This window comes from Cercospora beticola, chromosome 1 (assembly GCF_033473495.1).
Source record: "Cercospora beticola chromosome 1, complete sequence".
Lineage (NCBI taxonomy): Eukaryota > Fungi > Ascomycota > Dothideomycetes > Mycosphaerellales > Mycosphaerellaceae > Cercospora > Cercospora beticola.
The window spans coordinates 4278188-4303178 of record NC_088935.1 but is presented as its reverse complement, the minus strand read 5'-3'; the positions used below and the strand labels follow the sequence as shown (position 1 = coordinate 4303178).

Genomic DNA, 24991 nt, shown 5'->3' with positions numbered 1-24991 from the left:
AACGCATTCACATGCCCATGCGCCACGTTCTGGAAAAGCCGAGTGAATCTCTTGGTGAATAGTAGCTGCCTGTAGACCTGCGGTACGTCGTCACGAAGTACGGTGCAGTCAAGGGGTGAATAATCCCTCCTAGCGCCGGCTCCGAACCTGCTCTCCCACGTCCGCGGCGTGGTTGTGTGCTTGTTGCATGCGTGCGCATTCCTTGGCCGCAGCAGCAGCCCACAAAACGTGCCGAGTCCGACGGACGTGAACGACCGTTGAGCGACGGACAACAGCAGCTGCCAATCTGGCCAGCCTTTGAGCGTTACTCTTGCCCTTACACGCTAGTCGCTTTCGTGCCGGGGCCAGGAGATGCATGTGTCCACGCACTGTCCCTCTCTGCCATCACCCTCGCCATGAGCACGCCTGCGACCCGGCATCGTCTCGTCCGTCGAGCCGGCTCACTCGCGCTGCCCGGCCATGTCCATTGACGTTGACCTCGACCACGCTGCCACCGCCCGACCCTCGCCCGCCGCCGATGTGAGCTTTGCTGCCGCCGAATCTCGCCATGGGGAGTCGAGTTCCCGCGCTCAGTCGCGCAGCTCCAGCGCCCGAGGGAGCTCCCACAGCTTCCCTGACAAGTTTCGAGGATCAAGTGAGACGAGGTCCAGCACTGCCGAGGCCACGTCGAACCAGGCCGATAGCATAGGCCAGAGCAAAATACCACAACGGGTCAGGAAGCCTGGTGGGTTCTTGCTAGGCTCAGTACTCAGCAACGGACACGTCAGAGCCTCCGACCACGCCCCTGGGCTGAGCAGCAAGCGAGCATCCCGGAGTCACAACAATGGGCACATCCAGCTCGATAAGCCACGAAATGCGGCCGCACGCATCTCGGGAGAGTCATCCCATGGAAGTTCACCACTTTCACGGCAGCTCTCAAGCGAGCGGTCTACGAAGGCTGGCTCTGGCAAGCTGCCAGAGGCCCGACCCCCTGCAATGGATCCAGCGCAGCTGGTGCAGATGGCACTCAACCTGAGCGAGAGTCGAAAACGCCATTCCACCAGCGCCTTACCAGTGCCAATCACTCCTGCGGGGAGCAGGAGGGTAGTCTCTGCGATGGACTCGGGCTATGGAACCGTGCGGTCAGCGTCATCGGCGGGCAAGAGGGCCAGCTACTCGAACGAGAGTCGGATACCGACACCTGTGTCACATAGGCACAGTCCACACCGAGAGGAACTACTCGAAAGTCCTATCGACTTGGGGCGGAATATTGTGCACACTTTCTCGCCAGCTACCCTGTTCCGGACAGAAAAGGCGCGCAGATACTTCGAGCTTGCCAGCGAGCACAGGCGCCTCCTAGAAAATCTACCACCACTGCGGCCGGATGCCACTGCGCCTGGCAACTATAGCACGCAGGCTACAAGCAGCCCGGGAAGCGCCCACTATCACATGACCAGAATCACATCATCGGAAAGCGTGCATAAGCACAAGCTTGGGAGGCAGTACAACCCTCTTCAAGCTTTGCGCAATCGTCGTATACGCAATCGCCAGCGCCGACCACTGACTGCACCGACAGAAACATTTCAGGAGACCGACCGAATCCGGCGTTGGATCGATGGAGTTGAAGCTGCGGCGAAGAACAGCTCTTTCAGACCAGGTGAAGATCAGGTCCGACTGCCGCCATTCTCTGGGGAGCTTGAGGCGGACCCCAACGATCGCCCGGATACTGCCCGCGGTCACCGCCGGACTGACACCACGTCCTCCGTTATAGTAAGACCAGAAAATGGATGGATGATCGAGCCGGCGGAGCTCCTTGCAGATACGTACTGGGTTGAGAAGCATGATAACAAGACCCTAATCGAAGACCGAAATGGCCATCGACTTTTTCCAGCAAGGACTGCAACCAGCTTGGAGGCGCCGCGACGTAGTAAAGACATCACGCGACGCAGCATGGAAGTCGGAAAGCTGCAGGATCACAATGGAAACCACCGTGATGACTCCGATGCTTCTGAAAGTGAAGAGCAGCACCGAGCGAAGCACAAGTCTAAGCATATCCTGCCATTACCGCGTCTTGGTCGCGGCCACGTCAACCGATCAGGAAGCGTCTCGAGCATTTCTAGTGACGAAGGACGCAGACCACCAGCGTTACGCTTTGGTCATGATGAGGGGGGCGATGAGAACATTGGACCTCTGGAACGGCATATGCGCGAAATGATTGCCAAAGACGAGAAGGGCGAGTTGTCTTCACCAGAGCTCTTGTCGCCGGACCACTGGGACACACAAAACACCAGCTTTCCGACAATGCGCACTGGTGGAAGCAATTCACGTCACGAGATTAATGCAGCAAGCAAAGGGAGACTTTCCGTCGATACTCAACGACACCAGCGTTCCACTTCTGACGATAGCAAAGGCTCTATGGAACGCAATCTACCTTCCATGAACGAGATGATCGCGGACAGCCCGTCTTCTCCCGTCGTGCCGGATTTCTCGCGTCAAAGCACTTCAGAATCGACTTTCAGCAAGCAGGCGTCACCCGTGAAACACAAATCGAAGGGCTTGAAACTTCCCCTTCTGCACTCGCGTAGCAAAAGTAAGGAACGCAATCACATCGAAGCAACTGACTTCGCCAGCAATACGGGCGCTCCCTTGTCGCCGGTCTTGAGCGCTGATTCTGGCACCGGAGGGCCCCGGTCTAGCATCGAATCGGCGCGACCAGCTCAATTCAGACACCACAAGACGTCTGACAGCATAGACAGTGAGCTACTTCAGACGTACACGAACACGACGACTACCGCCTCGTCCACGAAAGGATCCAAGACTGCCTCGAATCGCTTCTTCAAAGGTGGTCGAGTGCGCGATATTGTACGCAACGAGAGCTCGCGCTTCGGTGATAGGTTCCGTGCCAGCCGTGAAGGTGTCAATGCTGAATCGTCTGTGCCACAGTCAGATGCCTCCGATGGCGATGTGGATCACGCTCTGCTGCGCAAACGAAACGACGAAGATAATGTCCTCGATGATGGCATCAGTCCGCGCGCGTCTCTTGAACGTCCGAGGCCCAAAGCGAAGTATTTCACTTCGGGTCTGCCATCCTTCAGGTCCCCAGCTGCTCGCGATAGAGCAGCCCCGACAAGTCCCTTGTCGGAGGATAGTAACCCGTTTGACAAGCTGCACGCGTTGTCGCGGTCTCGGCAGCAAGAGTTGCCAAAGATCAACCTCCCGGATGACGGAAACGTGTCGGAACCTGAGTTGTCTCCAAATAAAGCTCAGAAAGGCTTGACTTGGGCTGAAACTTACAAGCGCAGAAGGTCGGTCTCACAAAATGATTTGACGCTTGTCGAAACAGATTCGCGCCTTTCGAACATGAAAATCAGGAATGGCCAGGCAGGCGGCTCTGGTAAGAGGCACTGGAGCATCTCCGACAACGCGCAGCGTGGGCAGATGCAGAACAGCAGTGCAGATGATGAATTGCCGAGTCGAGTGACAGCGAGAGATATCGCTCGAGTGCGGGCGCTGTTGCTGGCTTCGGGCATCAAGGCCCAGGAAATATGCCATATGGCTAATTCCACCCGCGAACGTCCGCTGCCTATCATTGTCAAGGCCGCAGAAGTAGCGGGACATACTATCGAACCAATGACTCGAAAAGAAGAGAACGTTGCAGCCGGCCAGTGGCTTTGTGGCACCGTCGACGGCACGATTGTCGATTTGGAGAAACTGCTCCAGCGTTTCCAGGGGCAGGTGGTGAAAGACTTGAGCGTGCGTCTGGAGGCGCTTTCGCATAAAGCGGGAGATCAACTCACAAAGCGTGTGCACGAAACTTCGGACGAAGCAGATGCATTCAACGTGGAGCTCACCACGAGGATGCCGCAAGACATCAAGCGCATGGACAACACTATTGACAGCATGTTCCGAGCGCGCAGGAAAAACTTCAGGCTCCTTATCAACGTGAGCTCGAAGCTTTTTGAGTGGCTTCTACTCGGCATCATGTGGTCAATTTGGCTGATCGTGGTTGTGGTCAACAGCTTGAAGAAAGTCATTCTGGCCTTGTTCAGGTTCTTGAAGTGGCTGACATGGTTTTGAACAAGACACTTTACTAGACTTTATAATATTCTGTGATACCCTAAGAGGCTTGTAGAAAGCGAGGCGCTTTGGACAGTTTTCAGTAGAAAGCGAGGAGTTTTGGATGGGCACTTGATATATAATCGGACATAGCAGACGAATGTTCATATGTTATTGGTGTGGAGATCGGGGACATGCGTACTTGCCTCCAAACGTCGGCGGGGCTGGAGTGAAGTGGCCGACTTCCGCGATGGATGATGTCGCCTGTCAACAAACCTTCTGCCGATAACTTCTCACTTCCATCGCCGCTCGCCACCACCACCCCGTCACAATCTCCAATCTCATACGTCGCGACTCGAATCAGCCTACAGTCCTGCAGCTCAAACCCAGGCTAGAACGACATACGACGACAAGATGGCGGAAATACCTATAAAGGTCAAGCATCAAGGCAAGACCCACGATCTGGAGGTCGACGTCGAGAATGGCACAGGCGAGGACCTGAAGCTGCAGCTTTATTCGCTCACTGGCGTGGAGCCCGACTACCAAAAGATCATCGCGAAGAAAATGGTCAAAGACGATACTCCGCTCAAGTCGCTAGGTCTGAAGCCAGGACAAACAATCACACTCATCGGCAATCCATCCGACAAGATTGTGACAGACGCGCCAACAGAAAAGATCAAATTCGCAGAAGACATGACGGAGGCGGAGCTGGCACAACAGGAGGGCGCGATACCAGCTGGGCTTCAGAATATGGGCAATACTTGCTACGCCAACGCCACGCTGCAAACACTCCGTGCCATGCCAGAGCTTGTTGAGGAATTGCGAGGATATAAACCAGCTGCGCCTACTGCCGGTCCATCATCATCGCTCTTCTCTGCCGAGCAGCTTGCGCAGCACGGGTTAGGTGGCTTGAGCGGCGGCTCAGACTTGACTTCTGCACTGGGTGATCTCTTCCAGCAGATGAACGAGACACAGCAAGGCTTTCCGCCCTTGATGTTCCTGACAGCACTGCGTCAGAAGCATCCTCAGTTCGCAGAGAGAGCCAAAAATGGGCATGGCTACGCCCAGCAAGATGCGGAAGAAGTCTGGTCGCAGTTGGTGCAGAACTTGAGAGATACTCTCAAGCTCAAGGATGACCCGAACGGTTTCAAGACTTGGGTGGACAAGTATATGGGAGGCAAATTTGAGGTCACGACAACTTGTAAAGAGGCACCAGAGGAGGAAGCAGTCACTAACACTGAAGACTTCAACGACTTGAAGTGCAACATCAACGTCGAAGTCAACCACATGCGGGAAGGTATCAGCATCGCTCTTAACGAAGAGCTCGAGAAGAACTCGGAGAGCCTTGGACGCACTGCAATCTACGCACGCCAGTCCAAGATCGCACGACTGCCCAAGTACCTGCCCATTCACTTTGTACGATTCTTCTGGCGGAAGGATACCGGCAAGAAGGCCAAGATCCTACGAAAAGTCACCTTCCAGCATGAGATCGACGTCACTGAGTTCTGCACAGATGAGCTTCGCAAGAAGCTCATTCCTGTCCGCGATCGCATTCGGGAGGTACGCAAGGAGGAAGAGGATGTCGAGCGAGCCAAGAAGCGTCAAAAGCGAATCAATCAGCAAATCGAAGATGCCTCCAAGGACGCGAAGGTGCGTGGCGACGAGCCACTGCAGAAGAAGCTTCAGAAGGAAAAGGAGCGCGAGACGAAGGCAACAGGCCCTGACACAGAAAGCGACTTGGCCAAGCAGAAGGCCGCCAACGGCTCGCAGGATACCGCTATGGGTGGCACAGAAGAGGGTGTCTACAAGACCGATGATCAGATCGAGCAGGAACGCGCAGCGTCTATCCTCGCGTCAAAGAAGGAACTTCTCTCGCTCGTGCACCCGGATATGGCGCAAGACCCAGCAGCAAATCAAACTGGGCTCTACGAGCTGCGAGGCGTAGTCACGCACCAAGGCTCTTCTGCAGATTCCGGACACTACACTGCCTACGTGAAGAAATCTGCTGCCCCTGGCAAAGCCGAAGACGGGAAGTGGTGGTGGTTCAACGATGACAAGGTGCAGGAAGTGGACAGTGAGAAGATCGAAACACTCTCCGGTGGTGGTGAGACGCACAGTGCGTTGATTCTGCTGTACCGAGCTGTACCGCTGCCAGAAGTTTGAAGAGGACGGGTCGCTGTTCTTGCTACGTTTGATCATGACGGGGAGCATAATGCATCGATGAACTTGAGACGATAGAATTATGTTGAACGAGGAAATGCTGCGCAAGCGCAATGCAAACGATAGCTCGCAGCCAATTTGCATTTCCTAATGTCAAGCCGCGTTTCGAGCGGGCAACGCACTGAACGACTTCCTCTTAATATTGAAGAGGTTCTTCAGTTTCCTCATCCTACTTTCGCGTTCCTTGTCCTGTTTCGCCACTTCCTCCCTCGTCAAAGTTGGTGCTTCTGTTGACGAATCGTCTCCTTCCTGATCCTGCTCGCTCGCGCCCACGGTTGGCAGAGGCTCGTGCGATCGCCGCCTATGATCTCTGCAGGCTGTTGCTACCACTCTATGCAAGATTTCAGCAGCATTCAGTCCTGCCAAACTGCCTGTCGCTTTCTGCATTTCAGCATTGCGCCACGGACAGTGGTCGCGATGCATCTCAACAAGGTCCACGCTCGCGTCATCTGCTTCGTCATCGGTCGTTGAAGGTCGCCGGCGTGAAGCAATGTATTCTGGCTGATACATCCATAGTCCAACACGTTGAAAGCAAGCATCGCAGTACAATAGGTCATTACCAGATTCGGGAGCGCCTCGCCAGCCGTGCAGCGCTATTTGAAGGGCTTTGACTGAGCAGGGATGTGTGATGTCTGCAGGGTCGACGATGTCTTTAGGGAGCTCTTTCAAAAGTTTCTCCGGCGGGGATGTTGATTCGAGCGCTTTGGTTCTGATTTTATCGATGGAGCTACTCATTCGTAATAGACTTCGGAAGCGCTGGGATAGCTCGGGCTGCCAGACTGAGGATCGGACAACAGGTAGGCGGTAAATGTCGTCTTTGCAGCCGGCTTTGTACCACATGCAGGAACTGGAGTGGCCATTGATGATTTCGTCCTTGTACCGCTCTGCTAGAGCTTCTTCCAGAGCAGCGGCAATCTCGTCTTCGTCCTCGTCTACTTCATCGTTCGGCTTGTTCTCGTCTTCATTTTGCGATGGGCGTGGCGTTGTGTCCAGGCTGACGACCACTCGTTTCTCGCACCCTCCTCGACACGCGACCGTGTTCACATCGACACAAACCCAACCCCTCTTCGCCCATTCCACCTCACTGATAGGATCCGGCTTGGGATGCCACGTGCTCACGCTGCTATACGTCTTCAGCCGGGCAAGGAAAGTCTCCTGCGACCAGGGAGAGTAATTGGGAAGTGCTTTGGGTTCAACGCTGCTCTTGGGCTGCAGCTTCAACGGCGACGGGTGTGAGTGAGATGAGACGGACGTGTTGGCAGTGATATCGTTCAAGGATGTCGTCGAGGTCGAGTGACGAAGCCTCTTGCGAGCTCGTTCTCGGGCATCGTCAAAGGCGGCGGCTGCAGCTGAGCTCCGCTTGTTGTTGGCGGTGGATGCGGCATCGAGTGAAGCTGCCGCGGGCGTAGGGTTGGTCAGCGCATCGAGGGCTTTGTAGAATTTGCGCTTGGTGGTGGCAATGGCTTCGGGCATGGTGCTGCGTGTGTACGAGCGAGCGACTGCCAGCCAATGTTACAGAGTGTTGATGTTCTTGGACTTGGACCGTGAGCATGGATAAGATAAGCTTCCAAACAAAGACGCGCCAGCACGTGCGCCGGAAAAGCATGGCGGATGATTCAGCAATAAGCTCGCTGACGGTATCCATCTTCGGCTTGGGGCTTAGGAGCACGATCCAACAACGCGCCAGCGCATCCTGCCTAGCACGAGTGTAACGGCATTTTATTACTACTGCGCTCTGTCGACTTCCGAATTATGGCTTGACTCACTGCAGCTGCAATCCTTCTGAGGCACTAGCGGCCAAGCATGTGCAATTGTGGAAGGAATACATGACGTCCAGACAGGCGTCCCATGCCACTCTAGGCTCCGCCAACGACAACACCTCACAATTGATGCCGGGACCAGGACCAGATAATCGATGAACATGGAGCCTTCGCCCGCCTCCACCCACGCTAGCGACGGCGCCCACATCAAGCTCGCTTGCCAAGCCTGTAGGGTCTCTACAAGCGCGATGCAGACATATGCTGACCTGGACACAAGGTCAAAAGAAAAAAATCAAGTGCGATAGACACTTCCCATGCGGCCAGTGTTCCAGGTCCAGCTTGGCCTGCGTGCCATCACAACGGAAGCCAAGGACAAGACATGCTGGCAAGCGAGCTGTGGATTCAGAGTTGCGAAGCCGCATTTCAAAATTGGAGAGTCTTGTGGAAACACTGAGCGGCGAAGTCGGTGTACCAGGAACGAGTCCCAATGATCAAGAGGACGATGAGCCCGAAGGCGCAGAACCCCAGATAAATTCACTCACGCCACCCAAAGTCTCCAAGTTTCTTGGTACTCCGTTCTGGGCAACGCTCACCAACGAAGTACAAGCACTTCGTGAGGCGCTGGAGGAGGAAGACGAAGAGGAAGAAAGTCCCTACTCAGAGCCTACCCCTCTCGAAGCACGGCCGACGGATGCTGCATCGTCAGCAGATCTGCTTATATGCCCTCCAGGTTCCATTTTTGTAATGCCAGGAGCACTACTTGAGCCTTCAGTCGACACACAGAGCCAGCTCTACAACATCTTCTTCGCCAACATTGATCCAGTGTTCAAGTTATTGCATCGCCCAACCGTACTACCATTTTTGAACTTTGGCAACGACTATCTAGGGCTGAATGCTCAGGCACCGCCGAATAGGGCATTGAAAGCCGCAATATGGTTCGCAAGTGTGACATCTTTGCGAGATGAAGACTGCTATGGCCGGTTTGGAGCCACTCGATCTGATCTCTTAGCACAATTTCGAAGACATTGTGACGTGGCTCTGGCACAAGCCGATTTCATCAACACGTCCGATTTGGCGACACTTCAGGCAGCTGTGCTGTACGTTGCCGCCGCTAGACAGACCGATCCCAGCAGGCGGCCGTGGACACTGACAGCGCTCATAATTCGCATCGCTCAAGGCATGGGACTTCAACACGAGGTTCCCAACACCACCACGACGCCTTACGAAAGGGAACAACGTCGTCGTCTCTGGCACAATATTCGCGTTCTCGATGCGTTCTCGTCCATCGATCGAGGCACGGAAATTCTGTTGCCCCTGACAGCCTTCACCATTCCGCCGCCGACCAACGTGAACGACGAAGATTTCGACCCGCAGTCGACGGTCATTACACCCCGCGAAGAAGGGCTCACCGACATGACGTTCACTGCAATGTGCGACAAAGCTACAACTCTGAATATTGCGTTGCTATCTCCGGGGCATGATACATGGCAGCGCCGCTTTGAGTCTACTCAAGCTTTCAGCAAGGATATCAACGAAAAGTGTCTCCGTTTCTGCGATCGATCACGGCCATATGATCGATTCTTGCATGCGGTCGGCCACTCCATGATAACATCGAGCATTCTTCGTGCGGTCAGACCAATGCAGAAGCTTACTGGTAGTGTCCCACCGCGAGTGGATAGCCCGTTCGTACTGCAGCTTGCCGTCAATACGCTGAAGGCTGGCGAGATGATCTACGAAGATCCCGAAGCAGAGGGCTGGAGATGGATCTTCTGGGTACAATGGCATGCTCTGGCTGTCGCATTGGCCGGTCTTTGCTCTGTCCGAGATACAGAATTGGCTCGCACTGCTTGGGCGCTGGTTGACAAATCTTACGACCGTAATTCCAGCGCAGTAGCTGATACCAGAAATGGCATGCTGTGGAGACCCATCGAGAAACTCTATAGGAAAGCTCAGGCTTTCCGCGATGGCACTGGAAGTACGCCAGCTAGCGACACCAGTAGTCCGCCGACAAAGAACATGGCCGGTCTTGAGCTGGCTAATCGCCAAGGTTCGCTGGACGCTCGATCATCCATCCAGCTCAACAACGGCGCAGCACCGCATCTCGCGCAGCCCCCTATCCCGTCTACTCATGGTCTACACCAAACAGCGAAACCTGCTGGTCAATGGCTAATAGAGCCATCAGTGGACTTTTCTCTCGACCCTATGAACAATCTCCCGACTGAGATGCCCGGCTTCAACAATGGAGACATGTCCTGGGACTGGGAAAGGATCATGGAAGACGTGTCGAACATGCCCACATCGATCGGCTTCAACGAGGCGGACCTCATTTCTCAAGATATAAATTACAATTTCGGGAACATGAATATACCTCCGGACATACACGGCGGGTGGAGATTCGGGACTCAGTAATCTCCCAAGGCGTTTCGCAACGCGCGAATACATGTACACTACGTGCGACGATAATACAGTGTACGTTCGATCTTGTGAGGCATAGACTCGACTCTACCTTATGAATAGTACCGACGTGCGCATACTCTGCTTAGCATAGAAGCAATAGTAGGAGCACTCCGTTCAATTGAAACGTGGAGAAATCTCGATGGCAGCACAATCAGTTCCATTGTATTCCCATGCATTGATGACACCCAAGCCGAAAGCTTTCACGACCCAACGCCACGCCAAAGCCGCTATGAACGCTTCTTAAAATCAAATCGACCACAGAGTCGCTTTCCCTCACAGCCTCACTTCTCTGCTCTCCTCGCCATCATCAGTCTCACTAAAACCTTCAAAAGCAAGCTCACTTTCCTCGCCATCATCATCGCCTAGCCCGCCAACATCTTGTGTCTGTTTGACATCTGGAATCTCGTCTTTGTGCGCTTCCAATACATCGTACAAGGCGTAGACCTGATCACTTTTCTTCTCGATCTCTTTCGTCAAGCTCTCAATTCTGCCCAGACAAGCGAGTCGTACGCGCCTTGCCATGCCAGGATCATGCGAGGTGTATGCCTTGTTCTCAATATCCCGTTCGGCTTTCAGTCGAGAGATCTCCTCTTCCAGATGCTTGATCACTGTTGTGAGGGCCAAGACGGGGGCTTGAGAAGGTCGAACAGTGATATCTGTAGCATCGGGGTTGTACATGGAGCGATCAGTGACTGGCACAGGCATAGTGGTCTCACCCAGTGCCACCGTGATATCTGGAACAATGAATGCAGACGTGAGACCCTCACTCGCCGTAGAGCGGCGCCGTCGGCGGCCAGTATTGCTGATCGAGGAGACATCACCAACAGTTTCGTGACCAGAGTGTGAGATCTCGTCCGCGGTATGTGGAGATTGCACTCGGACGGTCTTGGTGAGCTCGAGTTGCACAGTGCCATCGTCTGCGCCAGCGCCACCCGTAGTATCCTTCATGGACGACTTTCTTGTCACCGAACGTTGAGTGACTGAGCGCAAAGTGGAATCTGCTGCAGTTTGAGTCTGGTCGTGCTTTTTGGCATGCCTGGCACGCATCTCATCCTCGAGCTTGCGTCGGAGACTTGCGACATCTACTGGATCCAGGTCCGTGAGCTGGGTCAGGTCTTCCTCGAACTTGTCGGCGTATTTCGAAGAGTGACGCGAGCGATGTGTAAATCCCGTTGTAAAGGCGCGCTCGCTGTGGTCCATTGTACTCTTAGCATTTTGTGTATGCTGCTGGTGTGCGCCGGCGTCGACTTCCTGACGCTGCGGGCGTTGTTTGGACTGGGATCTTGAGCGTGTGCCTTTTGTCGCTGTACGGTCACGCGTCCGCGTTGAAGTGAGAGCAGCCTCTCTTTGCCTTTCGATCTCGGTCTGTATTCTTGCGGCAAGGTCCTGCTTGGTCGTGTCGTTCAGCTGTGGAATGCTCCGATGGCGGCGTTGACCAGCGGTATGCTGCGTGTCTTTCCTACTCTGCACAGTGTCGCTCATCGTAAGTCCCTCTGCGATGTTTTCGTGTCCGGCCATATCGCCACTACGCTGACTTGTCTCCTGCCTTGCTGGAAGTTTCTCCGATGTCCGCGCGGTCCTCAGTCGTTCGAGTTCCATAAGCAAGCTGGAGTTCCTGTCTTCGAGCTCTCGCAGACGCAGTTTCAGTTCCTCATTCTCTGCAAGCACATCTCCAACGCTGCTACGAAGTGACTCGTTCTCCTTCTCAAGTTCATCATTGTCGACATAGGAGGAAGCAAGCTGTTGAATCAAGTGATCACGCTCTTTAGTGACACGAGTGACAGTGATCTCAGAGACACTAATCTTGCGCTCCGTTCTGTGCAGCCTCTCTTCGGCAGCCTTGACCTTCGCTTGTAGCCTCGTCTTATCTAGGGCGGCAGCCGGTGCGGTGTCATTGTCCTCGGAACCTAGGCCACTATCCGGTCGTTGGACGCCAAGCTGTGCTCGCAGCTCTATCACCTCATGCTCGTACTCCTCCACATGCTTCTGAGCCTCGCTCTTCTCCAATTCCAGCTGGGCGACTCTATCGCTGAGCATTTGTAGAGATGCGAAGATGGCCTGCTCGTCCTGAGGGACAGCCATGGTATTCACAGGGCGATGCGTTCCAGATACAAAACGAGTCCGAGATGTGGATGTGCGCTGAACAAGTGGTGTGCCTTCGTTCGGCCCTGACACCAGCTCCGTGATATTGGGCAGATCGGGCAGCATGAATGATTGCCCAGAGGTGTATGTGGCTGACTGCACGGTGGGATTACCAAAGGCAGCTCTGCGCGGTGTAGTGTTCGCGTTCTCGAGCCCCCCATCGGATGTGTAGCGCTTGGGCACATTGTATTGGGACGACACTTGCCGTATACCAGCGAAACGAGAGCCACGAAGAGAGAAAGTCGCAGTAGTCTGAATAGCCTCATTGTCGGCTCTGGTCCTAGGAAGGCTGTCTGACACGGCGCGATTCGTTGAACGCTTGAGTGCGTCGTTCGCCCTAGTTGTTTCCGTGGCCCGGCGGACAGAAGCTTGCTTTCTCAGGCCATTCTCTGCGCTCCTCTGATTACTGCGCGACTGTGGCGGCGGCGTGTGCTCGAAGCTGAAGATGGCATTCGAAGACATGTCGGCATAGTCTGACTGGGAGCGCTTCACGCCGCGTCCCAGCTCAATGGACATTTCCGCGCTGCCCAGTGTGATGTCGTCCTGTGGAGCGCGCTGGGGAGATGGATGCTGGTCGTAGTCGAGCGGAAACGCGTGCTGGGAGGCTGCATAATCTCGCTGCGGTGTCGAGTGTAGGAGGTCCTTGAAGCTCGTCTCGGTGGCAGTCGCGAAGACGTTGTCGTCGTAGGGCGAAGCGGCGCGGCCACGCGAAAAGCGCGACATGACCGGGAATCGCGGTCGTGTTATGCGGTCGAACTCTGCACGTGTAGCATACGGAATGTCAATATGGCAATGGATGGGTTTGCCAGTGTGTCGCTTGGTGTTGCCCTCAGAATCTGCTCTGGTCGCAATGCTGCTTCTGCTTCTCGACTTTGGAAGGCGCGCCGTAAACAAACGCACGGACGATAAACATGACGGGAAGGCACGCCCCGCCACACAGCGTCACCAAATGCCGGCGTCAGCAAGACCCTTGCATGTGAAAGTACAGTGTTGACAGTATATCATGTATATACCGTTCGACATCCAGTTGCTTCGACGCTATCTATTGCAGTGATCCGCTCCTGGACTGACTGTGAAGCAGCTGACGTACTGGCATACTACGTGGGAGCCATATTTCTATTGATCCTCTAATTCCATGCGCCTTATTCTCGCGGCTGCACTTTCTCATGCCCAGATGACATATCTGGACGAGGCAACAAAGCTGGTGATGTATTTGATGCGCTCGCGATGTTCTTGGACGCTTGAACTTGCAATGACCGCGGCGGCGGAAAGTCCTCCACCAGCCCACTTCCTTGCGTCTTTTGATCTCCCACAGGCCAGCCAGAGCCATGATCAGGTGTACGATTGGCACTACCTCGCACGAACTCATCAGACTGCGGCGACGATGAGACCTGCCTGTGAGTGGGGTCTTCTCTCGACCTTCGCGAGTCCATGGCATCCCACGCTCTACTTGACAGGGTGGCACCAGCGTATTGCACCCCGAACTGTGATGAGTACTGGGGACCTTGCAAGACTCGAGCGCCCAAATCTGCTGAGCTAGCGATAGGTGCCGGCCCAAGAGCTGAGAGTAACTCCTCAGATGTTGAAGTCGTAGGCGGCAAGGAAAATCCCAACTCGTCTGGACCAGGCGTTCTCGCTCGCGACACCTCCTTAATATTTGCAGGTTGCATACGCCCATCGATCAAGACATCGAGAGTGGTGGTACGTCTACTCAACTTCGGGGTTGGAACTGGAGCCCTTCTATCAGGTCCTTGTTGATCGAAAGAAGTGCCCGCAGGCGCGCGCGAAGGCGGATGGGCTGGAACACCAGGGCGCGCGTGTTGCCCCATTGCTACTGTGTTGTCCGCATTCAATGCGCGGTCCGATATGCTTTGCAGCTCGCTACTGCGCTGCCGAATGGTCTGCGCCCTTTCTTCGAGCTCGGCACTCTGTGTTCTTATTTGTTGAAGCGCGGTCTTGAAGAGGTCGATCCGTCGAGCCTGGGCAGCTACCGTTCGTCTGAGCTCGTCCAGATCGTCACTTCTGTCCTGCGCGTGCGTCTGCGCTCGAGGTGCAATGAACGTTCGACTCTGATCATCTTCGGCTGATGCCACCAAACGCTCTTCTTGCATTTCCTGCTCCTTTGGCGACTGCCGCAGCCGCGATACATGCTGCAGCAGGGTCTCCTTTTCTGCTAGCAGCCGTTGTTTCTCAGCATCAGCCTTCGCCTGTAGCCGACCAGACATCTCCAACATGCGGCCCCATTGGTTCTTCTCCCGCTCAGCCTCTGATCGCTCCGTATCTCTCTTCCTCTCACTGTGTTCCAGTTGAGATGTCAGAAGCTTGACCTGCTCAGTCAAGTCCTCATTCTTGCTAGTGAGTTCATTCACTTCTTGATCAGCAACGCTTGTCTTCTTCTCAATTGCTTGGCTCCTGACTTTCTCCCGCTGGAGCTTCTGCAAGAGCGATGCGTACTCAGATTGGAGCGTTTGTAGTGCCAGAGATTTGAGGGTCACCTGGTGTTGTAGTTCTGCAATATGAGCTGATGTCGCCGGATGGGCAGGTGCAGTATGCAATGATGAAGCTGGTAAATACGATGTCGCCGGAGATGCAATCGATTGCGCTGCCAGAGTTGGAAGGGATGGTGCGGAGCAGTTTGAGTACGTTATGGAGGACGGCGAAGGGAGTGCCCGAGCCGCGCGTTGAGCAAAGGTTGGCGATGCGGTTCCTGGGTGAGCAGAACCAGGAATCGAGTCTGCACGTGCTGGTGAGTAGCCTGACAGATCTTTGCGTGCATCCTCTATGGACCTAGGACGATCGTAGGCCGGAGCGCGATAGGACTGATGTATTGACTCGGACGCACCTGACCTTGGGCGTTTTTGTGCTGTCTCGTCCCAATCCCATGGAGCAGCGGATCGTTTCGATGCATTAGGCGTAGAGTCGACTTGAGTCGGCTGTGCTGCACGACCAGCGCCAACTGCATTGATATCGCGAGCCACGCCATCGATGTGATGCTTCGTTTGTCGCAAGCGTTCTAGCATCCAGTGTACACTTTGGACTGGGTGGCTATCGATGTTATTCGGACGCTGCCTTCCATATCAGCACAGAAGGGGTCAATCGAGCCTATGCCAATACATACGGGACGCGATGGACTCCTGGACAGACTTTGGACACTCTCGTCGAGTTCGAGTAAAGCATCGACGAATTCACGGAGCAGCGGCCTCAACGTCGCGCAGTGGCATGGTAGGGAATGCTGTGTCGACAACGACTCGGCATTGTTCGGATCGTTGTATCGAGACCCAGCATGTTCGTTGAGCAGTGCAATCGACGGTAGGAGGGTCGACGCTTCTGAAGTGGCATAGCTGTGAGTTTGGCTGGACGAGGTCGTGCCTGTAGCAAGCTTCGGCAGATCTGTCATTACTCCACCATGGTTAACACAGGTGATTGGGAGCAGTAACATCGAACAGCGAAAAGGCCGAAATGGGGCTGAGAGTCGCCTTTACATACCTCTGACCTGGGGAGGGATGTTAAGTGACAGTGGGGCATCGACAGTAGTTTGGCTCGTGCTGATGCGATGATCATCGAAGTGCAAGCTTCGCCAAGGCCCAGGTAGGGACTTGCGAGGTGAAGTAACTGCTGGCCGCAGCGGATCGTGACGTTCGCCACATGCAGCAGGAGTGTGGCGCTGGTCCGAACGAGATGCGTGTACGGAGGCCAGGGCCGCCCTTGGAGCAGGGTAAACCTCCGTCAGCATTGACAAGCTATTTGAGACCCCTGCATGATTTGAGCGTGATTCTCCGACCCAGGCACTCAATGATGGCGAGTATTGGCTCTCCGATGCAAAGGCATGCGCTGGTGAGGGCGAGGCGTCGTGTGCGGATGGCTGCGGAGATGGGGACATGTGGGCGTCTGGTCGAGGCATTGGCATTAGGGCCTGGTGCTCGCTCGTTGTGGCAGACTTGGTTTCTCTTGGTTCATTTCTTTGCTTGTCGGGGTGTGATCTGGTGCTGACCAGCAGCGGCATCGGGTTTTCGGTTCGTTACTGCAGATATATGCCAGCCCGATGATTAGAAGTTGTAGTTGTTGTCGACGAGCACAACGCAGGCCCACGCCCTCGACTGTAATTCTCCACACGGTCAAGTCGACACATGTGCCGGTGCCAGTGTCCAAAACATATGCCGTGCGGCGGATTTACCCAGTCCGGAAAGGTGGTTGTGTCAATGGTCCACGCTGACCTCACCTATTCGTCCGACAGAGGCTGCTCATGATGGAATGCCGCGTTTCACTGGGGCGAGCAGGCGCGCGTGCAAGGACGAAGGACATGTCAGAGGGGCAGAGATTGACCTTGCAGTCACTGCACGGGAAGTGAGGTCAGGCAACCTGAGCAGCACGCTCGCTCGGTTGGCCGCTGGTTAGTCATCTCGTCCATGCACGACGGGATCTCAGCAGCGCACCCAGCGGCGCGGGCGTGCGCGAGGGCAGACGCAGACATGTCGCGATCGGCAGCGCTACGGGAGACTCGCGAGTGCTGATCTAGGCAATGAAGGGCAGGTCCCAAAGCGCATGGCGTGGCGGCCGTGCACGTCGTACAATCCTGGCACACCTGCTGTTGTTCCCAAAGTCACTCGCCGCGCGCGGCTCTGGACGAGATGGCCTCAGCAGACAGACCACTGCTGAGGACACGACGCAGGAACCACGAGGAGCGCTGAAGGCATGCTCCGCCAGTCGGACTGCTGCGCGCGCGAGGTGCACTTCGTTGCCGGAGTCGAGCATGCACGGGCGTGCACAAGAATACCTACCGCGCCGTGGTAGACGTCAGGACCATCTTTGTCATCGACGCTTAGCAGATCACTAAGACGCCGCTGTGTCAGCTGTGCGGTTAAGCTCGCGGCAGCTCGCATCGTGCAGCCAGCAGTAGCAGCAGGTGCGACGAGCTGCTACGATGCTTCGAGACAATTGCGTGTCGCTGTCGCTGGAGAGCCTGTCGTCGGCTCCAGAGCATTCCGCCAAATTGCTTGCAGGCCTGCAGCAGTGATATGGCTGTCCGGCAGTGAGCCCTCGTTCGCTGTGCGTGATGAGCTGCACGGTTCTGATGTCGCTGCGTGGACATGTGCCAAGAAGACAAAGTTCCAACCACAAGTCCCACACGGACAAGCTGCGCCGCAGAGCAGGCGTGTTTGCAGCGGCAGCGGTGGTCGACCGCCTGCCCCAATTCCCCTGCTGACCTGATCCCGGCCATTTCATTGAAGGCAATTCGTGATGAATGATTTGCACGATCCTTGCCCTGACCAATACCGGCTATTTAGTGCTCCATTGCACAGTAATCACACTTAAGTCGTATCCTCCGCACCAAGCTAAGTCTCACCAGGTCTGGGCCATACCTGTAATGGCAACGGCTCTTCGGATGCTCAGATCTCCATGTCTGCCTGCCCAACCGACGACAACATCGTTGTCACCCGCTCCGCTCATCACAGTCTTGCAAACGCCACGGTGCACATACCACAGAAACGCCGTTGCTTCGTGGCCACTCATATCGTGGAAAGTCCAATCTTGACCCTGAGGGCACGGCGATTGCTCGCCTCAAGTCACGGCCGTAAACGACGATTCCTAGCAAGTGTCGGCAGTTTGGCTCTTGGACAACATTTCGTACTCGATCGCGAGAGTGATGCAAGGCGTGTGATGTCGTTATTCTACCACCGTGGGGATGTGCGTGCTCGTCGTTGCACACCCTCATTCCCTGTCGAGCAGTAGATCTGGCTGTCCAGAGGTCGTGGCATGCGGCTTCACTCTATCGTGATTCGCTATTTGCCGCAAGACCTCTTGACCTACGAAACTTACAGCCTCAAACCTCACTCTGAATTTGTCTGCAACAAGGTCTACCATATTCGAGCACTTTGAGGCTCTTCATTGCTCATGACTCACGTTCCGAGCATCTGCAGACGACGGGAAGTTTCGTGAATCGGAATTGGCTGACGAATTGCCCAGAAAGCGATTATTCTGTTAGTGGTTGACCACGCTCCTCATGCCTCGACTTGTGCCTGGGGTGACGTGACAATCTCGGAAGATTCGATCATTCACACTGTTGCAGTGATCTTGACTACCGGGGCGACATCACACCAGATCGACCGCTACCCTCCATGCCACCGTCTCCAGGCCGGTTCGTTCGACTGCGCACCATTTGGCTTGTCCTACCGTGCGAGAAAGATCATGCATAAACTCTTCACGGATTACATGCCGCCGAGGTAGATGACTGTATGCTGTGGCATATGTCGGCACCGAGCTGGAACTGGTATGCTGAATCAATCACCCATCGATCATACACCTTCTCGAATGTAGAACACCTCCTGAAACGGTTGCGGAGCCGCAGCACGGCAATGTGGGCAATGCACCGCATCGGATATGAATTCGCCAGTACTCCACCAGTTCTCCACCGGAAAGGATTGCTTAAAAGTCCAAGTTTACTGATCATGTCGTGAGTCAATACGTTTCGTGCGAGAGTCAATTTGCGATATAGGTTGGACATTTAGGGCAAATCCTCAAGATTTCGCGCGCGAGCTAAAGGCTATTGCCTGTCTTCCTCGTCTCGGAGCCAGGCCAAGAGGATGACTCGCATTCGCCCATAATCCTCGTGGATGATTACTATCCTGGTGATTGTTAAGATCTTTCCCATTCTTGTTAGACTCCCTCCCGTGGACTCAGGTTTGTGATTGTCTCACCAAGTCAGCAGGCGGTCTTGGAAACTTGAGTATCACTACGTGCTGGGAAGCAGGATCGAGTATGAGGTCTGACTGTGCGTCAGAATACCTTAGGGGGTTGTCTGCTTTTCGCGCTTGAGCGTTGACCGGGGCCAGATCGAGTCTGATACTTCCATTACTCAGCCATCAACGCAAGTGGCCTGGATTGCCTTCAAATACCGCGCACGAAGTTGACATCGTAATTCAAGCAGGCAGCAGAGCCGCTGTTGGATGATATCCAATGGTCTGGCAAGGGAGGCTTGTAGACTCTCGAAATCGGTACGGAATTTCCGAGTGACGCGTGTCCTTCATCCTCTTTCGATTTACATCTATACGAGGTGTCAGTAAGTAAAGCATTACTATGAGTGGTTGTCAACTCTGACGAAATCTATTGCCCTAGTCGTCACTAAGCAAAACATTACTGTGAGAGAATGTGATTTTGAGGCAAAGTGTATGACACATGAGATTCGTTCTTGGCTCAAGTTGAACTACATTGGGCCCACCATCTCTGCCAGTGGCGGATGAAGCTCAGCGATCGCCTAATTCAGAACCGAATCCGGTCACGCGTCTATTTTGCTGTACGTATCCTTCGTAACGTGGGCTCCTTTTCAGCCTCAGTAGAGCAACTTCGGAATCCATCTAGTAGCGCTTGCCATCACGGAGCACGTCGGAGTACTCCTCGAGAGGTGAGCGGGTGAGCTTGGTCTCCTTCCAGAGGTTAGGAGTGAGGAAGCCGTAGGTGTTGGTGATGGCAACGAAAGTGGCCTTGAGGGTGTTCTCGAGGGTCTTGGTGGATCCGGAAGAGGCAGTGTAGATGTCGTTGACACCTGCCAATTGCAACAGACGCTTGACAGCTGGAGAAGCGACCAAGCCAGTACCGCGAGGAGCTGGGATGAGCTGGAAATTGTTAGTTGCTGAACTGTCAAGAAGAGGATTTGTTACGCCGAAACTTACACGAACGGTGACGGAACCGCACTTGCCAGACTCCTTCACTGGGATGGAGTGAGGCTCACCGAGGTTGGTTCCCCAGTAACCACGGCGGATTGGCACGACCGAGAGCTTTGCGATGATGATGGCAGCACGGATGGCAGTAGCGACTTCCTTGGAGGTCTTGATGCCAAGACCGATGTGGCCCTCGCTGTCTCCGATCACGACGATGGCCTTGAAACGGGTACGCTGACCAGCACGGGTCTGCTTCTGGACTGGCTTGATCTGTAGACAATGTATCAGCCATTTTTGCTCCCCATATCATGTGTATGCGCCAAGTCTGACCTTCATGACCTCGTCCTTGAGCTTTGGCAAGAAGAAGTCGACGATCTGGTACTCCTTGATTGGGAGAGAGTGCAGGTAGATCTCCTCCATGCTCTTGATCTTGCCGGCCTTTACGAGACGGCCGAGCTTGGTGACTGGCTGCCATTCCTTCTCGTCGCTCTTTGCGCCGCCGCGACGACCTCTGCCACGGCCACGGCCACGTCCACCGCGGTCACCACCACGATCGCCGCGCGAGCCGAAGCCGCCACGGGCGCCACCAGGAGCTGCTCCACCACGGTCTGCCATTTTTCTTGCTGTGTTGCTGGTGGGTTAGTGAAAGGGTGGCAGAGAATGTCGTTGGCGTTCGAAACAACCTCCGAAGCTCGAGATTTGGAGAGTGTGCAGACAAAATCTTGGCGCTTACATGATTGGCGGGATGAGCCGTGCCGAGTAACTTTAGCGTGTTGTTGTGTAAACAGAGCAGCGCCAGCAACGAGAGGCTCTACACTTCAGACCAGCACTTTTCTAACGCACAGCACCTCGGCGCGGGCGCGCATGCAGCATCACCACCATAAAAATGGACGACAAGGAGAATGTCGCACCGGCGACCAGCAGCGACCCTCTGCAGCGCCTCAAAACCGCCTCATCATCACCCAAGAAAGCCAGCAGAAAAGGACGAAGCAAGAGCATTGGGCCAGGCGCGTTGGATGAAGCAGAGTCGCCGAAACTCAGCGCAAAGGATCGCAGGAAATCGGCATTTGTGCCAGCAACGAAGAGCATACTTTCGAAAGATGAAGAGTCAGCGCGAGCGGCGCGTCGCAAATCCATGGCCAACAGGCGCGTCTCTTTTGCGCCGGAGGCCACATTGCATACCTGGGACATTGTGATGGATCACCACGAGCACACGACCTCCACAGACTCGGATGGTAGCACGCGACGCGCTTCGCAGTTCAGCTCGGGAGATGCAGCCCAGGACGAGGAAGACCGGCAACTACTGGACGCGGAGGACGAAGCGGATTCAAGGAAATCCAGACGAAGCTCAGGTATTCCACCAATGAATTTCAACAATCCTGAAGACATCTACTCGAGCGGTATGAGCGGCAGCGAAGATTCTGGAAGCGAACTTGGCAACGAGGAGCAGTCGGATGACGATGAGGGCACTGCAATGAGCCTGGATGTGGACGATGCAACAGTACAGTCTACAGCGGAGAGCGATAACAGCACTACTTCCAGCGAACGCCTGGAGGCTTCTCTACGAGCGGCGGCACAAACTGCCGGCACTCGTGGTATCGAGTACGATGAATTCGGAGACATGTCCATGGAAGTAGCAGAGGATGAGATTACGAACGCAATGCAACCGTGGGCAGCGCAGAATGCTTTGGAGAGAATCGGATCCGCCACCATGGACCAGGAAAATGTGAATCCATTCTCGCCAGTCTTTGAGGCAGTTGTGGCTGCACGACAGAATGCTGCAGATGACGATGGAACGCAAGACATGAGCATGGACGTGACCAGTGCCGTAGGCGGCATTATGAAAGTACCGCGGACTGCTGAACCGCAGAGCTCACCTCGAAGCGAGAACGATGGCATGATGGACCTCACCCAAGCTGTCGGGCGTATCACAGGCCAGAAGCGTAGACGATCCACCAGCGAGAATGGCTCACCTGGAGCAATTATTGCCCCCGCAGCAGCGAAGCGAAGACGGTCGTCTGCTGCGAGAACGGTTGTCGACGATGAGACTATGGACTTGACCATGGCAGTGGGCGGAATTCAGAGCACTGCGATGCCAGACCGTCGGCGGAGTCTGCGATCAAGGCGGTCGTCTGGGATGGTTTCTGACGCGTCGGAAGCCACCATGGACATCACTCGTGCTGTGGGTGGAATTAAGTCTGCGCACAATGATGTCGACGATCAAAGCTTCGCTCGGGACGAAGAGCTATCTATGGAGTTGACCACTGTGATCGGTGGCATCAGAGACCATTCGAGGCCTACATCGAGGCACGGCTCCCGGTCGGGCACGCCACAGCTTGCCAAATCGCCAGCTTCGAAATCTAGGAGCACTACGCCAGAAAACCATGAGCGTTCCAAACATTCGCCGAACGTGGGCACAAAACAGCTTTTGGCGCCTCTGCTGGAGTCGGCGAAGTCAACGGTCGCACCCACGCCCCCTCGAAAGGCACTTTCTCCGATGAGATTGTCTCAGTCGCCTTCACATCCCAAGACCAATGCATCGCAACCTGAGCCCGCGATGGAACCAAATGGACCGGCCATCAGCTCGTCAATGCAGGATGAAGTTTCGTATCCAGAGTTGCCATCCGCAAGCAAGCATGCATCTCCCGCGCTTACTCCAACAATGAGTCCTTCACGACGACAGAGTCGCAATATTGGAGGCAGCGGGCAGCGGGAGATCAATGGGGCCTCACAACGGACAGCACCATCTCCCACGGCTCGAAAGCACTCACCATCAAAATTGACAGCAATCACGCCGGAGAAGCAGAGTGCGTCGCAAGACGATACTCGCAGTCTTCACGATACGCTGAAGCTCATGACAACGCCGAGAAAGGAGACTTTAAAGCACACCACGCCGAGAAAGACACCTGGGGCACAATTGTCACCTGTGAAGCCTAACACTCCCCGTGGCAGACCGACGCCAAAGGGGCATGTAACAATACTGCCGTCTCCGGTACGGCACTTGCACGCCGATCTGGAGCGTATACAAGCCAACGGGCAAGAACAAGAACAAATTGGCCTACAGGACTTTTTGACCAAGGCAGGAATACGATTCATGGACTTGACGACTACCAAGCGAAGACTGACTGTTGCACCTCCCTCGAAGACCAAGAGCCTAATTGAGAGTGAAAGCGACACAGTCGGTCTCGAGGATGGCGTCGTCGCTGCTGCCTGCACCATTCCCGAGCTCGAGATGTATCAGCACGCATGCCACGAGCTCAAACGCTTTACAAAGGAGGGCAAGCAGATCATCGCTGAGCTTGAGGAACAAACACTGCAGGATCAGCCACCGTTGATACGAGCTTATGCCAATGCTACGGCCGAGAGGAAGCTGGTGTTGGATGCGCAGATGCGCGACATGAAGACCTTCGCACGTTTGAGAAGCAAAGAGATGTGGTATTCTTGGCGCAGCCAACTTCTGGACGAACTCGTGGGCGGCTTGTCAAAGATCGGCGACGGACTTATTCGTGACGACGATATCCTAGGGAGCTCCGAAAAAGTGCTCGAACAAGTCTTATTTCCGCTGTTGACGAAGCACGACACATTGGAACTAGAAGCTGAGCAACTTCAAAGGACAGCCAACGCCATCCCCGAAGAGGACAAGGAATCTCTCAAAGAAGCGCGCGACTCGTTGACAGTCGTCAACCTTGACTTGAGCGAGAAGCGGCGGCGTATCGAAGACCTGCGCAAGCAGGTGGAAGAACAGGACAGCGCGATCGACCATCTTCGGGAGAGCAAAGTCGAGTTCACAGCGGCTATCCAAGAAGCGAATCGAGTTCGTGAGGCGTGTAGAGGCGTTTCCGTTGACGAGATTTCTGCTCTGAAAGGTAAGCATATTCATCGTCGCTGGCTCAAAGCCCAACTGACATATTGCAGCCTCTGTCCGCAACCTGGAAACAACACACCGCTGGTCCATAACTTCCGCATCATCGAACCCGTCAACGTTGACCATGGCCTACAAATCCGACATTGAGCTCTTCTTCCACCCCGCAGCATTCAATCATGGCTCTGGAGATGCCGAAAGCAGGACCCCCAATGCGCCTATCAGCCTGACCTACATAGCCGATCGCAGCTTGCAGAAGAAGAAGCCACTCACAACAACCCTGCGATTCTTCCTTCAGCTCCTACGAGCAAGTCTACAAGCCCTTCCACAAGCCACGACAAAGATCAAGACCCTCCTGGACCTACTAAGCAGCGGCTGGGACATCGCTCTACAGATTCAAGAATCGGAGCGACAGCTGTCCATTGAGACTCTAACCTCCTCGAGCATAGTAGGTGACGAGCGTCTGGACATCAACGCCGAGATCCTGCTGCCAAAGGTTCGAAGCAAGGTCCGTACCTCGTTTGAACTGGAAGCGAAAGTAGAAGAAATCGATGGCGACGGTACTCTCGGCTTGACGGTTGATGTTGCTCCCAAGGTGGTGGTGGTGTATGGGGAGCAATACAACGAGCATAATATGACTCAATACCTCAAGCAGAGTATCGACGGCTACGAGAAGTGGGATGAAGGACTACGGCTTATGCGGGAGAAACTTATCGTTAGGGGCGCCAAAGGAGGTCCGAGGAAGTGAGCTTGTAGCTGCGGGCGGATGGCTTAGCTGATGAATTATGACTTATGCAATTCGGCCTTGGTCGAGAATGTAATATCTCTCGTACTTGCGCATTTCTACACAAAGCGCCACT

The 24991-nt window shown here is 54.8% G+C and overlaps 8 protein-coding genes across 8 annotated transcripts; 4 read left to right on the top strand and 4 right to left on the bottom strand.

Annotated features, from left to right (window-relative positions):
- Positions 1–459: 459 nt before the first annotated feature.
- On the top strand, positions 460–4056 carry RHO25_001716 (uncharacterized protein; the record flags this gene model as incomplete). The annotated part of the gene is made up of 1 exon (XM_023594321.2): positions 460–4056. The coding sequence occupies one exon, from the start codon at positions 460–462 to the stop codon at positions 4054–4056; it is 3597 nt and encodes a 1198-aa protein (XP_023460029.1).
- Positions 4057–4449: 393 nt separating this feature from the next.
- RHO25_001715 (uncharacterized protein) lies at positions 4450–6198 on the top strand (the record flags this gene model as incomplete). Its single annotated transcript, XM_023594320.2, has 1 exon — positions 4450–6198. One exon carries the CDS (start codon positions 4450–4452, stop codon positions 6196–6198), a length of 1749 nt encoding a protein of 582 aa, XP_023460032.1.
- Positions 6199–6348: 150 nt separating this feature from the next.
- On the bottom strand, positions 6349–7728 carry RHO25_001714 (uncharacterized protein; the record flags this gene model as incomplete). The annotated part of the gene is made up of 1 exon (XM_023594319.2): positions 6349–7728. The coding sequence occupies one exon, from the start codon at positions 7726–7728 to the stop codon at positions 6349–6351; it is 1380 nt and encodes a 459-aa protein (XP_023460031.1).
- A 442-nt stretch (positions 7729–8170) lies between these two features.
- Positions 8171–10424, top strand: RHO25_001713 (uncharacterized protein; the record flags this gene model as incomplete). The annotated part of the gene is made up of 2 exons (XM_065602140.1): positions 8171–8243; positions 8293–10424. 2 exons carry the CDS (start codon positions 8171–8173, stop codon positions 10422–10424), a joined length of 2205 nt encoding a protein of 734 aa, XP_065458212.1.
- A 321-nt stretch (positions 10425–10745) lies between these two features.
- On the bottom strand, positions 10746–13337 carry RHO25_001712 (uncharacterized protein; the record flags this gene model as incomplete). Its single annotated transcript, XM_023594317.2, has 1 exon — positions 10746–13337. The coding sequence occupies one exon, from the start codon at positions 13335–13337 to the stop codon at positions 10746–10748; it is 2592 nt and encodes an 863-aa protein (XP_023458771.1).
- Positions 13338–13756: 419 nt separating this feature from the next.
- RHO25_001711 (uncharacterized protein) lies at positions 13757–16347 on the bottom strand (the record flags this gene model as incomplete). Its single annotated transcript, XM_023594316.2, has 3 exons — positions 13757–15679; positions 15733–16004; positions 16101–16347. The coding sequence occupies 3 exons, from the start codon at positions 16345–16347 to the stop codon at positions 13757–13759; spliced, it is 2442 nt and encodes an 813-aa protein (XP_023458762.2).
- Positions 16348–19966: 3619 nt separating this feature from the next.
- RPS21_1 (40S ribosomal protein S21) lies at positions 19967–20884 on the bottom strand (the record flags this gene model as incomplete). The annotated part of the gene is made up of 3 exons (XM_065602139.1): positions 19967–20224; positions 20282–20539; positions 20600–20884. The coding sequence occupies 3 exons, from the start codon at positions 20882–20884 to the stop codon at positions 19967–19969; spliced, it is 801 nt and encodes a 266-aa protein (XP_065458211.1).
- Positions 20885–21155: 271 nt separating this feature from the next.
- Positions 21156–24879, top strand: RHO25_001709 (uncharacterized protein; the record flags this gene model as incomplete). Its single annotated transcript, XM_023594314.2, has 2 exons — positions 21156–24135; positions 24185–24879. 2 exons carry the CDS (start codon positions 21156–21158, stop codon positions 24877–24879), a joined length of 3675 nt encoding a protein of 1224 aa, XP_023458764.1.
- Positions 24880–24991: the final 112 nt, after the last annotated feature.